General features: G+C 59.2%; 1 protein-coding gene across 4 annotated transcripts in view; it reads right to left on the bottom strand.

The window, feature by feature from the left end:
- The window catches only part of AGO2 (argonaute RISC catalytic component 2), a 95,872-nt gene continuing 82,947 nt past the window's right edge, over window positions 1-12,925 (bottom strand). For 3 of the 4 annotated variants that reach the window (XM_044244891.1, XM_044244889.1, XM_044244890.1), the window contains 6 exons: window positions 9,801-9,891; window positions 7,742-7,936; window positions 5,721-5,855; window positions 2,003-2,104; window positions 1,246-1,445; window positions 1-999 (listed from right to left, as the gene is read on the bottom strand). In XM_044244891.1, the coding sequence (XP_044100826.1) occupies window positions 891-999; window positions 1,246-1,445; window positions 2,003-2,104; window positions 5,721-5,855; window positions 7,742-7,936; window positions 9,801-9,891 (832 nt within the window). In that variant the 3' untranslated portion in view covers window positions 1-890. The remainder of the gene's footprint in view (window positions 1,000-1,245; window positions 1,446-2,002; window positions 2,105-5,720; window positions 5,856-7,741; window positions 7,937-9,800; window positions 9,892-12,925) is intronic. The other variant, XM_044244888.1, reaches the window with a different exon arrangement.

The following is a 12,925-nucleotide window of genomic DNA, read 5'->3' as shown; positions in this document are numbered from 1 at the left end:
TCACATTAATACTGCAAACCAGATATATATATTTTTTCTCTTACATTAAAGACATAACAGTGAAAAAGGATTGTACTGTATTTATCACCACAGACCCGTATTCTTTAGAAACTTTGGAAAATAAATGTCACAGTCCTGTAGGACAAATCTTATGATTAGACTGTCGGCATATTGTCTTTTTTTCTTTTTTTAAATAAATTTTTATTAAAATGGCACTTGTCTGCCAATCTCTCTGGACCTAGAAATGCTGTAAACACACACGGCCCATCTTCTGCCCCCGCTCCTTATTTCAAGCTGAGTGAGAGGCGGGCGGTGGCGGGATTAGACACCCGTGGGTGCCTCGGCGGGCCACCTGCCCTCGGTCCTGAAGAGCTGGTGGCAGCCCTGTCAGGAACGCGCTCGAATCACTCGGACATGGCGCTGGTGGCCACCTCAGAATGCTCAAGGCTTTAAAACCACAGCCGTGCTCTGTGTCACTTTCACTCTCTGAGAACGTTCCCAGCTAGTGTGAGCCCATCAATTTCATAGAGAATCATGTTAAAAACAAGTAAATTGAATGACCAAATAAATTAAAAATGTTTTAAAGCCCTGAGTTCATAGACTGGTTTTAGGAGATTTTTAGGAAACACGGGACTATTTTAATAAGCAGCGCATAGATTTTGGCGAACCATGTTTCCTGCGACAATGGGGCCTCATTACAGGTCTGCAGCTGAAAGTCCGAGTCTGAAATCTGGGACAGAAGGCGTTCTGGAAAATGGAGAATCTACTAAAATCAATGACGTCTCATGTTCGATGCTGGCTGTCACGGAAGGGCTGGGCATCTGTTGGTCTGAGTGTAGCTGGTCTCATGTGAATCCAACTCGGGACACGATCGTAAACACTAAAACACGTCAAGCAAAGTACATGGTGCGCAGGGTGTCCTGATGAACCTGGACGGCCTTCGCCAACGCTTGATGGTCTCGTCCATTACTCTGCCCGGAGGTATGGCTTCCTTCGGCACTGTGGGGACGGGAGGACCGAGAGAGAGAGAGAGGGCAGCCCTTAATGCACCACGAGGCAACGGCTGTCTGGGGAGGCAGGCACAGAGCTACCAGGTGGTGAGGACGCGGGTGTCTCGGCGTCTGTGTTACGCTCGGCTCCGGCCCCCAGGGCCCCCTTGTTTCCCAACCTAAAAATGCAGCTCCCAAAGCCGGTTTCAGAGGCAACCCCTGCCGTGCCCCTGGCCAGGAGAGGCCCACCACTCACCTGTCATGTTCTTTGTCCACCAGGTGGTACCTGGCCCGGAAGGCCACCAGGTGGGCGTAGTATGCTGGCGCCGGGATGGAGACGGAGCGCGTGCAGCGCACGTAGGTGTGACACAGCTGGTAGGTGAGAATCTGCAGCTCATCGGAAGAGAAACGATTGTCATCCCAAAGCACGTGATAGTGGGAAGGCCTGCTTGTTCCCTAAAAGCAGATCAGAGGATCAGAAGCGTGAACGTGCAAGCGTGAAGTCCAGAACTCACCTATACAGGGCCCTGCTGAGAAGCGAGGCTTCAAAGGGTCCCCCCTCCGGAGGACTCAGTGGGAGCTCAGGGACAAACACCCGTGGCCTCTTCACCGACACAGGCCAGGAGCCTTGAGGGGACAAGGGGCTACGGGGTGACCTTCCCCGGACATCCTGCTAATGTGTGTGGCGGGAGACAAGGCTGAACCCCGCGAAGCGGGAAGTTGATTTGGAGTCAGCCTCTCGGTCCCAGGCGGCACCTCCCGAGGCCTCATCACCGCTCAGCCCTCAGCTCACTCGCTGAGCTCCGAGCGCCTGGCACGGCCCTGGGGCCCCACCACCGTACCTGGCCTTTGCACCCACTAACCCTCACCTGTTCCCTGGCCCCCTGCCCACCTCCCCTACCTCGCCGCCGGGAGTGCCTTGCGTGGGGCTTGGGCTCTGCGAGTATCTGCGGAGCATGCGGACCACGTCACAGGGACACCGAGCCTGGGCAGCAGGGACCCTGGGTCCTTACCTGGATGCCAGCGTGGCTACACAGGTAGAAGTCAAACTCGGTCGGGTGGGTGATTTTCGTGTCCACAGTTGTGCCTGCTGGAATGTTTCCACTTTTCCCAACCTTCGGCAATACAGGAACCCGTTAGACATGTCCAGGGACAACAACGGAAAGCAAGCCCATCAGCCTCGCCCACACCACCTTCAGATGCCGGCCCTTCCCGACCACGGGTGGCCGGATCTCGCCGTCCTTAAGTTGGCAACACACTGACTGAGCACAACAGCACAAAAATAGAGCTTAACAAGTAGCCCTACAAGTGAGCAAGTTCCTGTCTACGAGGGCTGGGGTGCTTTCTCCCCCAGGTCTCATAAGGTCCCAGGGAAGAAACGCAGGTGTCTTCCCTTCACTGAAGAACATGCACGTAACGCTCGAAGGGCTCACTGTTACTGCCGAGGGCAGCGACAACGTACACATCTAAAACCGTGCACAACGGACACCTGACATTCAAGTCAGACGAGCTAGACCGCCCAGAAGGCTCAGGAGCGCCCGCGCTGGGCTGGCTCAGTCACACCAACCAGAGGGCACACTCTCCATCCCCCTACGCAGGCCGTCTGAGAAGCAGGGGGATGGGCTGCGTTACAGATGGTACCAAACCACTCAACTCGAAATGTACATTCTGGGATTGCAGAATCACCAGGCTCCCAGCTCCTGCTGCTGGGGCCGGGACAACACACAGGCTCGGGCGCCCAGCCGCCATCAGGAAGTCACTGACTTTTCAGCTCCGCAACTTCCACAGACACACACGCACGTGCAAGTCCCAGGACCCTCCTGAGCCTCTTCGGATTACTTCCTGTCAACCTTTCCCACACCCTCCAATGTTTAAACGTCAAATATCTGAAAACGGTGCCTCCCCCTCAATTTAGACTTTATCATCCCTCGTGTACTTTCATTTCTCGCTACACACTTAAGTCTCCGTGAGCACGACACTGTGTTACCGCACAGGTGTTCGCACACGGCAGGTGTATCACATATCCTGCCATTTGCGGTTTTGCTCGACACGGACGACTCTGAGACGTATCACGTGCTGCACAGTCTAGCCTGCTCGTCGCTGGGCAGCACGCCAGCACAGACTACATCACGATGCTCCCTCCTCTTAGCAGACGAGGTACTGCTATCAGAAACAACGCTGCAGCGAACATTCGTCTGCTTGTCTCCTTACACACACGCAGGTGGGCTTCTGCAGGGCTGCAGTCACCAGACTGCATCCGAGCTGGCTTACCAGCGTGCACTCCCGTCGGAAGCACAGGATAGTCTTCGTGATAACACGTTTACTCTGTGCCAAGGACAACGCAAAGTGCTTGGGACCTTCCCAACACCCTCAGGAAGGTGCTCCCAGGAGGCCAACACCTGTGGCCACGCAGCCCAGATGCTGGGGGTGGACTGGCTCCAGACCCGTGCTCCTGACCACGGCCCAGCACCCACATCCTTGCCAACGCTTGGCTGTTACCAGGATAACTTCATGAGTCCCCCCCCCCCGATCCCCCCCCATTACTTCCCATTCTCTAAAAAATTTTGTGTAAGATTATTCTTTGATAGTTTGGTAAAACTTGCCTATAAAAAATCTGCATAAACTTCACAAAATAAGCTAAATAGTTTCTTCTTTTTTCCTATTCTCTGCCACACTTTAAGATCATCCATTCTTGAAGGCTTGGTGACACTTGCCTGTAAGGCACCCTGGGTCTGATGCCTTTTGGAAAAGACGATTCGATTATCCTCCGGAGCTGGTTTTAGTAATTTCCCTGATTTCACAAACAACCATGTGTATCTCTCTCTTCCCGCTCTTCTGATGGTTCTATCAGCATCAAACTGTTAGCATCCCATGATGATTTAAGTAACACATCCCCCTTCTGGGGTCACAGACTCTTTTTGCTCTTAACACGGTTATGAGTACCCTCTTTTTTCCCTCCCTGAGTCTTGCTAGGTCTCTCTGTCTTCAAAGAAGCAGGTGGCGTTTGTGTTCATCTGCTCAGTCTTCTTCATTATCTCCCACGGAGAGGGGCTGGGGTTTAGAAACAAGCTGACCCTGAGCGCGTGTGGCTCCTGGCGGGGCCGGTTTACAGAAGAGGGAGGAAGCCTGAGCCCACCGGCTCCTCGGCCTTCCCTCCACACCCAGGACCAGCAGCTCCTCTGTCCGTCCGTACCGTCAGCTCCCTGGCCGGTCCTCTCTCTCAGCCTCCAGCGCGCACCCACCCTCTTCTCTCCAGGACTGCTCCAGCCGCGCCGCGTCAAGTCTGATACGAGATCTTCTCTTTATTCAGTTCTGATTACTTTGTAGTTTTTTTAAAAGATTTTACTTATTTATGTGACAGAGATTACAAGTAGGCAGAGAGGCAGGCAGAGAGAGAGGGAGGGAAGCAGGCTCCCTGCCCAGCAGAAAGCCTCATGCGGGACTCGATCCCAGGACCCTGAGATCATGACCTGAGCCGAAGGCAGAGGCTTTAACCCACTGAAGCACCCAGGCGCCCAACTTTGTAGTTTTTATTCCCTTTGCATGCTTAATGCGTGTGCTACTTAGAAGTGAATTTAAAATTTCAGGTTTTCTTAAATGCCTTTTTCGTTCTGCTGCTGATTTAAAATCTAATTGTATGATTTAAAAAAAAGAAAAAAAAAACGTGGTTTGCCCAATAGATCTATTTCAATAGATTTGGAAATCTCCCAAGATCTCCTTGTGACCAGGAACAAGGCGACTTTCATAAGCCTTCCGCGTGAACGCGAGCGTCAGCGGCAAGGACGCTCGCCGTGAGACCTGGCCTGGTCACCCCCCTCCCAGCGTCCAGCTTTCGGCCGCGCGTGCCTGCCCCCGTGTCTGACCGTGCTGTGTTAAAGCACGCCTCTCTGATGGAGGGTTTGTCACTTTCTCCTGGGAATTCTGTCTGGTTTTCGCTACACGGTATTTTCTTCCTTTTACATATTTTTAGGTCACTGCGTTAGGTGTGTCCAAGCCCACGTCTGTTACATCTTCTTGGTGGACGTGACCCTGCAATTGTGACAAACTGTCCCGTTCTCTCACGATGATGTGTATTTCGCCCTCGCTGTGCCTTCTCTGGTGTGGGGGCCCGAGCAGCAGGAGGGCTGCTGGCTCTCAGGGAAGTGTCTCCTTCCCTGCGGGCACCGTCCCTTTTCACAGGCGGCTACATGATGCTGCGCACTTTAGGACACTAGGCTGTTTGTACGTTTATTTTTATTTCTACTGTTGGGAACATGGAAAATACCTGTAACCATAAGATTCCTACCTTTCTTCAACTGTCGTGATTTCTTAGCTGTTCCATCTATAAGCCTTGCCTCTCCCTTGTGCTCGTTATTCTTATTCTGGAACTCCCAGGAGATATGCCCTGGGACGGGCTCCCTGGAGCCACCCCCCGCCGACGGTCCCCAGTCTGTATCCCAGAGACTCTGCCCATTGTCATGGCTGCCACAGGCCTTTTTTCAGAGCCAGGGGTCTGGTAATTTCTTTACTAGACAAATGAGATCTCCTTCCCGGTCCTGTCCCAGGCCTGTGGGATGAACGGGTCCAGACATCTCACCAGCCTGAGGACAGCCCTTCTCCAGCGCCCAGGGCTGGGTCTCCATGAAGCCCCTCGCCAGGGCTCTGGGAACGGGCTGAGCAGAAACCTGTGTCCCTCGCGGCCCCACAGCCTAGGGTCGACCTCTGGCCACTCCTTCAGTCCCAGAACCTCACCCGCTCGTTCTTGTCGGTGCAGAACAGCCGTGTGTGGTGCCTTTTCTGTACCACTATGAAAGTGATCCCGGGCTGGTAGTCTTTTTCTAGCTTAATACACGCCTCACGAATGGCCAGTAACTCATGGTGGAGAACCTGAGGGAAAGAAAAGATGAGTTTAAGGATGGTTCTTTTTTTTTCCTTAACAGTACCTTTCTACCTCGGAATAAATCCCTTAATAACACGCGCTACTTGACAGCTCCTCACAGGTCAGTCCTCCGGCTGTGCCGGCTTGTGGTCAGCGGTGGGACTGCCTTTCTGCATTTGCTTTTTCGTTTCTATAATTGAGCAGATGAGACCCAGGTGTCATAGTTAAATGGTTTAAATTAGATCGTGCATAACATTCCTCAGCACGGTTTCTAGAATGTTCTGAGTGCTCCATAAACGACACCCGCCACGCGCAGAAGTAAGAAAGCACAAAGGGAGACACACACATGAACAGATCAAGTCAACAACTCGTGTTCCGTGCCGGAGAGGAGGAAGAGAACCCAGCAGAACGAACACTGGCTCAGGAGTTAAACCGGGGTTCACACCCTAGCCTGCCGCAGGTAGCTGTGCGGCTCTGGGAAAGCCATGGGCCCTCTCTGATGCCCAGCTTTTTTTCACTTTTCAAGTGGGAACACCCTACCTTGCAGACCTGCTGCGAAGACTAAAGGAAGGTACAAGGAGCCTGGGAGTCAGGGCACAGGGACATTATGACGTTGTTCTCACCCTCTATGGCCGAGGCAAACAGGCAAACAACTTCTCAGGCCATGATGAGGCCACTCCAGGAACCACACACCTTAGATTTTTAACCACAGTCCGATCAAACATCGTGTTGTTTCCAAAGTCTCTTGGGTTCTGGGTTGAGAACCGCCAGCTACGAGGATTCCGTTAGGCACAGGCTGTTCCCAGAGTGACAGATACAGAAGGCGCAGACCCCTCTCCAGCAGGAATGGCTGTGGTAGGGGTTGGGGGGAAGGGGGCACAGAAGGGGGAACATTCTCTACCAAGGGAAGCCAAGAGCTTTTGTACAAGAGGTGCCTTTGAGGTCGGCACACACTGGACCGTGGATGTTGGGGGGGCGAATGTCAGAGGGACCAGCCCTGGCCCTGCAGCAGCTCTCTGAGGCCCTGGCCAGAGGGTTGACTCCCTTCTTCCCACTGACCAAGGGCCCGGGGTGGGGGGGTACGAGCTGTGGCCCCCTTCTGGAGCAGGAAGGTCTAGGTATTCTCCAGCCTGTATGTCCAGGGAAGCCTGGGGCCTCGGACACACAGCAGCGCAGGACTGGACACAGGCCCCCAGGTCTTCTGCCTTCCCCGCTAACATCTCCCAGAGAGGCGCGTGGGGGGACGGGGTGGGTGGAGGTGTAACTGGCTAGGATCGATGTGGGGGAGACACATTCAGGGCTTGGCTCTCCCGAGCGCTGGGCGAGGACGGAGGTCCCCGCAACAGGGAGGGGACGCAGGCGCTTGGAAGCACAGCAAGCCGCAAGGTTCTGCAGCTGTTCTCTCGCCTTTTCACTCCGCGTCTGATGCCCCCGGCCCCCGCCTTCTGGACAGCGGTGCAAGCCCGCGATCCACACGTCATCCAAGACCCCATCCGGACGGTGGCCGGTCCCACAAGCCCTCCTCCCAAACGGGACTCCTGCCAGCTGCCCTCCTGGCCCCCTGCCAGAGCCGTCACCAGGGCTCTGAGGCCTCCACCCTGCAGCCTGCCTTTCCCGCCACACATGGAGGTGACCCCCCCACACAGTGGGGGTCCCCAGACTCCCCCTACCAGGCGTCCAGAAGGGCACCCAGCCGAGCCGGCCCAGACCCGACCTCCCTGGGGCTCCTTGTCCCCTCCTGTCCTGCCTGGGCCCTGCTGGGCTGGTGGCCTGTTCCCGGCCCGCCGTCCAGGCGCGGCCACACCAACTGTGGGGGAGAACAGACGTCAGTGCGCCGGACGGACCGGTGACTCTTGGGCCCTCTGAGACCCCAGAGGCGGCCGCGGGCACCCACCTGCTGGAACTGGCCCTCGGAGACGCCGTCGCGGTAGAAGATGATGCGCGTGGGCTTGAAGCGCGTGGACTTGTAGAACTGAATGAGCAGCTCGCGGACCATGGTGGCCAGGTCCTGGATGATCTCCTGCCGGTGCTGCTGGACCCGCACCGTGGCGCAGTAGCGGTTGGGGTGCGCGTCCATGCTGCCCACGACCTGCACGGATGAGCGAGGACACGCATGTCACCCCCCCAACGTCACGGCACAGTCGAGGGGCAGCGGCGTGTGGGAGGCGAACCTGCTGTCTTGGTGTTTCTGTTTGGGACGCGGCCGCGGTGCTTACTGAGCACGGGACAGAGAAGTGTGCTGTGAGCGTCTGCGGAAAAGGAGGCGACTCTTCTGAAGCCCGACTCTGCCCGCGAGCCGAGCTGGCCAAGTGCCATCAGCCCCACAGAAGCCAACTGAGGACGCCCTCATCTCCTCGAAGCTCCATGTGCCCACAGAGAAGCTGCCTGCCCCTCAGGGCACATCCCTGCTCCCCGGGAATGGGGGACCACCCCGCGGGCAAGCTGGCACGAGCCCAAGGGGCACAGTTCCTCAGCAAGGAGGGGCTGGGGAGCGTCTCAGCAGGTGGAAACCGCACTCCAGGCAGGACGCGGAGGTTCCGTAAGGCTGAGTCCAGGAGGAAGAGTCACATTGCCGAACGCTGCCTCGCCAGAGGAACACAGCCTCTGAGTGACACCAGACGCATCCAGCGTGTGGTGGGGGCGGGGGGGGGCCACAACGGACCCTGGGGAAGCCTGCACCTCCCGGGGGCCCAGCCTCCCCGGATGGCCAGGGGGTGGCTGGCCCTGTCCACACACGTGGCAGGTGCTGCCCATCTGTGACTGCTCCAGAAATAGCCGCCATGATGGAGGGAATGGGACGCGAAGCCACCCACGCGGGAGCCGGACAGCGTGGCGGCCCCCAACGCCTGACACAGCTCAGACCCGAACCCTAAGCCTTGGGCTATCTACAGCTGTGTTTTCTGCTGCTTCTCTTGAGCAACGGAGCTCAGCTTCTCTGGACTTCGTGTGTCGGCTGAGGAAACGAACGGTGACGCCACGAGGTCATGACTCGGCAGTGACGCAGCCCAGAGCCCAGCGTGTAGCAGGTGCTCAGAAAATGTCGGTCTCCTCTGATTAGTCTGGAGGCTCGACACGTGGCCCTACGTGGGGTCAGGCCTGTGACAGGACGCACGACAGCCCGGGGGTCACGCTGGCCGGGCCTGTGACAGGACGCACGACAGCCCGGGGGTCACGCTGGCCGGGCCTGTGACAGGACGCACGACAGCCCGGAGGTCACGCTGGCCGTCCCCACAGGGGATGCAGGGGACACAGACCTTGAGCCTGATGCCTCCTTCCCTCCACCCGGCTGCCCAGGATGCAGAAGATGGGGGGCTCCACCAGAGACAGCACCCTGGCCCTGCACACCCCTTCCCTAGTCCACGCTATTCCACACGCTCTTGAACAAAAGGCCGTTGCGCTGCCCCTCCTGGGCCCTGTTGGCTGGGGCGGGGGCCCAGGTCAGCCTCCAAGGGCAGGAGACAACTGGCGAGCGGGTGTGCAGCAGAGGTGTGCAGGGCCTGGGAGGCAAAGCCCTCGGAAGCCGAAAGGAACTCACGGGCAGATGGAGGGCAAGACCTCCGCTGAACTCTGACCGTAACTACTTCACGTTTAGCGTTTTAGAATAAACGAAAACGTTTACAAAGAGTGCAGTGTAAGGAAAGTGGGCCCACGAGTCCTGCACAGCATCGGCCGCCACAGGCAGAGAGCCCCCAGGCCCCCAGGAGCTGCAGGCGGGGTCCCACAAGACGGGAGTCACGACCTCCTGGCTTCTCAGACACATTCAGCCACGTGCAGAGTCCCCTCCAAATACCAATTTTCCACGAGACTCTGTTTTGCCAGCTGCTCCACAAACCACTGTGGGTGTTGGGGGCAGCTCTGGCCACATGCCCTCCCACAGGCAGCTTGGCCAGGGCGCAGGTCCCATGTGTGGGAGGACATGGCTGCCGCGGCCCAGCGGAAGCACGGATACTCACAGCGGCGATGGAAGGCTTCTTCCCATCCCCAGCAGGTGGGTGAGTGACGTCGGCCCCCAGGAAGATGACGGGCTGCTGGAACACAGGCGGCCTGCGGAGGGAAGCCGGAGTGTCTCAGGCCTGTGCCCTCGAAGAGCGTCACTTGCGTGGCAAAGGCACTGTGGTTGTCTTTTTGACAAAAACCTCGTATTTTCTGATGGCCCACACAGAAACCCTGGCCAATAAAGCCACACGAGGTCTGAGCTCTGCTTCCAAAGAAACAACCCGGTGCGGGGGACAAGGGGGAGGAGAAGCAGAGACAAGACGGGTCAGGCGTGCATGGCTACAGAGGCTTCTGTGTGCCGGAACGTTCCACATTCATCAGATGTGCTGAGTCTCTACACTCAGGTTACAAACTCACGAGACGACAGCTGTACACGCGAGAGCCCACACGCGTAAGAGTCCCGTACTTGCCTCCCACCTGGGACCTGCAGCCACACTCCCCAGCGTCGTCCTGTGGTCCAGCGGCAGCTTGGGGCTGGGCCGTCCTGCGCTGCGGGGGCCGCCCCCCACTCTGCAGGATGCTCAGCGGCACCTGCTCTCAGGTGCCAGCCCCTCCCCCCAGGGCTAAGCACAACACGGGCTTCCTCTCCTCGTTGTTCAAATGCTGTGTCCCAGCACTTTCCTGAAGAGACTGTGTGCACGGGGTCACACGCTAGCTTTCCGTTCCAGAGCTGACGCGCTCTGCGGCTTACTGTTTTCTTCTGGAAAACGCAGCCGAAAGAACACGGACGTGAGCACACACAAGCCAAGCGCTTTCGGACGGCCTGGCCCGCCGCACTCGCCAGAAGCTCCTGCCGCTCCTGTCCTTGCTGCTCCGCGGTGAGAGGTGCCAGGTGCCCGCCCGCCCAGCCTGGAGCGGAACTCACTGGGGAACGGTCTCCGCAGGACTCCCGCTGGCCAGAGCCCCCCCCGGAGCCCAGAGGTGGGGGAAGGGCCCCGAGTGTGTACGCCCTGTGTCTGTGTCCACGAAACGTGCACCGGCTCCCCCCTGCAAGCTCCGGCGTGCTGCCAACCACACCCGGGGGGGCTCTTCTCCTGGGGGTCCCGGGACATGGAAGTGGGACACTGGCAAGCTCATGGGGGCTCCCCACACGGGGGAAGACGCCGCCCCTGGCCACGCGGACGGACCTGCCTCTGGGCCCTGTCGTGGACCGCGGCCCTTCTCTGTGAGCCTCCGGGGCCCGGCCCCATCCTGGCTCTACCCGGCACCGGTGCCGTGCCCTCCTCCCAGCTCCCTCGCTGTGCACCCGCAGCTGTGACTCCCGCCTCCACGGGGGATGCCACACCTGCCTGCAGACTCCATTCCTGTGAGGCTCGCCTGCTGCTAAGCTCCTGCCGCTGCACCCGCTCCCCACCTCCCAACAGCCTCGGGCCCCTCCCACCAGACGTCCTGCTGCCATGGCAACAAGGCTCCCTGCACAAGGTCCCCCACCCCTGCATGGCAGAGTCCACACCATGTGACATTGGCTGCAGTGCCCCTGGGGTCCAGGACCTGCTTGGTTCTCCTCCTCTCTCTTCTGGGGCCCCACGGCTGGCTCCCTCCCAGTCTCCATGACCTTTTAACCCTGAAGCCTCCAAGGCAGCAGGCCTGGCCTCCCTCCTGTCTATGCCCTGCCCTGGGGAGTCTGCTGCCTGGCCTTCAATCCCAGCTCTCTGCTGCGGAGCCCTAAGCCCCCATCCCTGATAGCAGACCTGTTTCTGCTCCCCCCCCCCCGAAGCCCCTCCAGCACGCCCCCGCACGCCCCACCCTTCGTGCTGCTCAGGGCCACAGAGGCTCAGCAGAGCGAGCGCCTCGGACGCTCTCCTCTTCCGCTCCCAGCCCACACCCAACCTGTCTGCCGGCCCTGCAGCACCCCCTTCCTAACATACCGGCTCGGGGCAGCCCCCACCCTCCCCTGCGCCAGCGTCCCTTCGGAGACAACGCAGGGGCCTTTCAGAACAGACACCTCCAGGAGCTGTGTCCTGCCCGGAGGGAGCCCCAGGCCACTGCCAGCAGCCCCCCACCCCTGGGTCCTGGGCTAGAACAACCCCCAGCCGTCCTGCCAGGCTCCCACCTGGGCCCTTGCCTGAACCACGCCCGGGTCTGGAACACCCTTCTCGCAGGCCTCCCCACATGCCTATGCCCTTCTGCTCCGTGCTACCTTCTCCACAGTCCGTTGCCATAGAAACCCCAGCTCCTCACCCTCCTGAGCTCCGGTCCCTCCCATGATGTCACTGCTGCTCACCTGTCAAGACCCATGCGTGTGGGTCCCCCGAGTAGAGGCCTGGGACTCTGGCGGCTGCGGCCCCAGTCCTGGCTCACGGCCGGCACCCACGGACCAGAGCCCGCTGGCTGGGCGCTCACCGCCTGCCCTTGGAGGCTCCTTGTGTCTCCGCAGGGCCTGCGTGACTCGACCCCACCTCGCAGAGCGGGTCTTCAAGTTCAGTCGTCAGGCCCCGAATTCAGGGTCTTTCCACGCCATCGCACGGCGACCTCCTAACTCCCCGCATCGGGGGGACTCCTGTTCTGAAGGGGTGGCCCCCGCCCGCGGCCTTGCTGTGCGCCCACCAGAACGCCCCTGCCTGGGTCCCGGCCCGGAGCCGCGCCCAGCCGCGCCCACAGAGGCAGCCCGGACAGGCTGTCGGCCTCTGCCGTCTTCCCTGCCTCTGGCCCGAGCTCACAGAGGCAGCCAGACCGCCTGCTGCCTCCAGGCCCGGCCCTTCCACCGGGGCGGGGGGGCCGGCAGACGCACTGAAGAGTGAGCGTGGCGAGCGACCCGCGCTTACCCGTGTCTGTCATCAAACCCGAACCCCAGGGCCCAGACGCTTCAGCAAGAACCCCCCGACAGCATCTGTCCCCACAGAGTTCTCTCCCTGCTGCAGCAGAAGCTGGCCTGCCCTCAGGGTGCCCAGGGCCCCACACCAGGCCAAGAGGGACCAAGGACCCCACAGCCCCGCCCACTGATCCCATGCCAGCCCCACACCCCTACCCCAGCCTGGGGTCTGCCAACAGTGCGCCCTGCTGCGGAGCCTCTCAGGGTTCCAGGGGTCGGCTCCTGGTACCGACGGCTTCAGGGGCGCTCACTGGCAGCCCACGCAGCAGT

Source organism: Neovison vison, chromosome 4 (genome assembly GCF_020171115.1).
Source record: "Neovison vison isolate M4711 chromosome 4, ASM_NN_V1, whole genome shotgun sequence".
Taxonomy (NCBI): domain Eukaryota; kingdom Metazoa; phylum Chordata; class Mammalia; order Carnivora; family Mustelidae; genus Neogale; species Neogale vison.
This window is presented reverse-complemented; position numbering and strand designations above follow the sequence as displayed.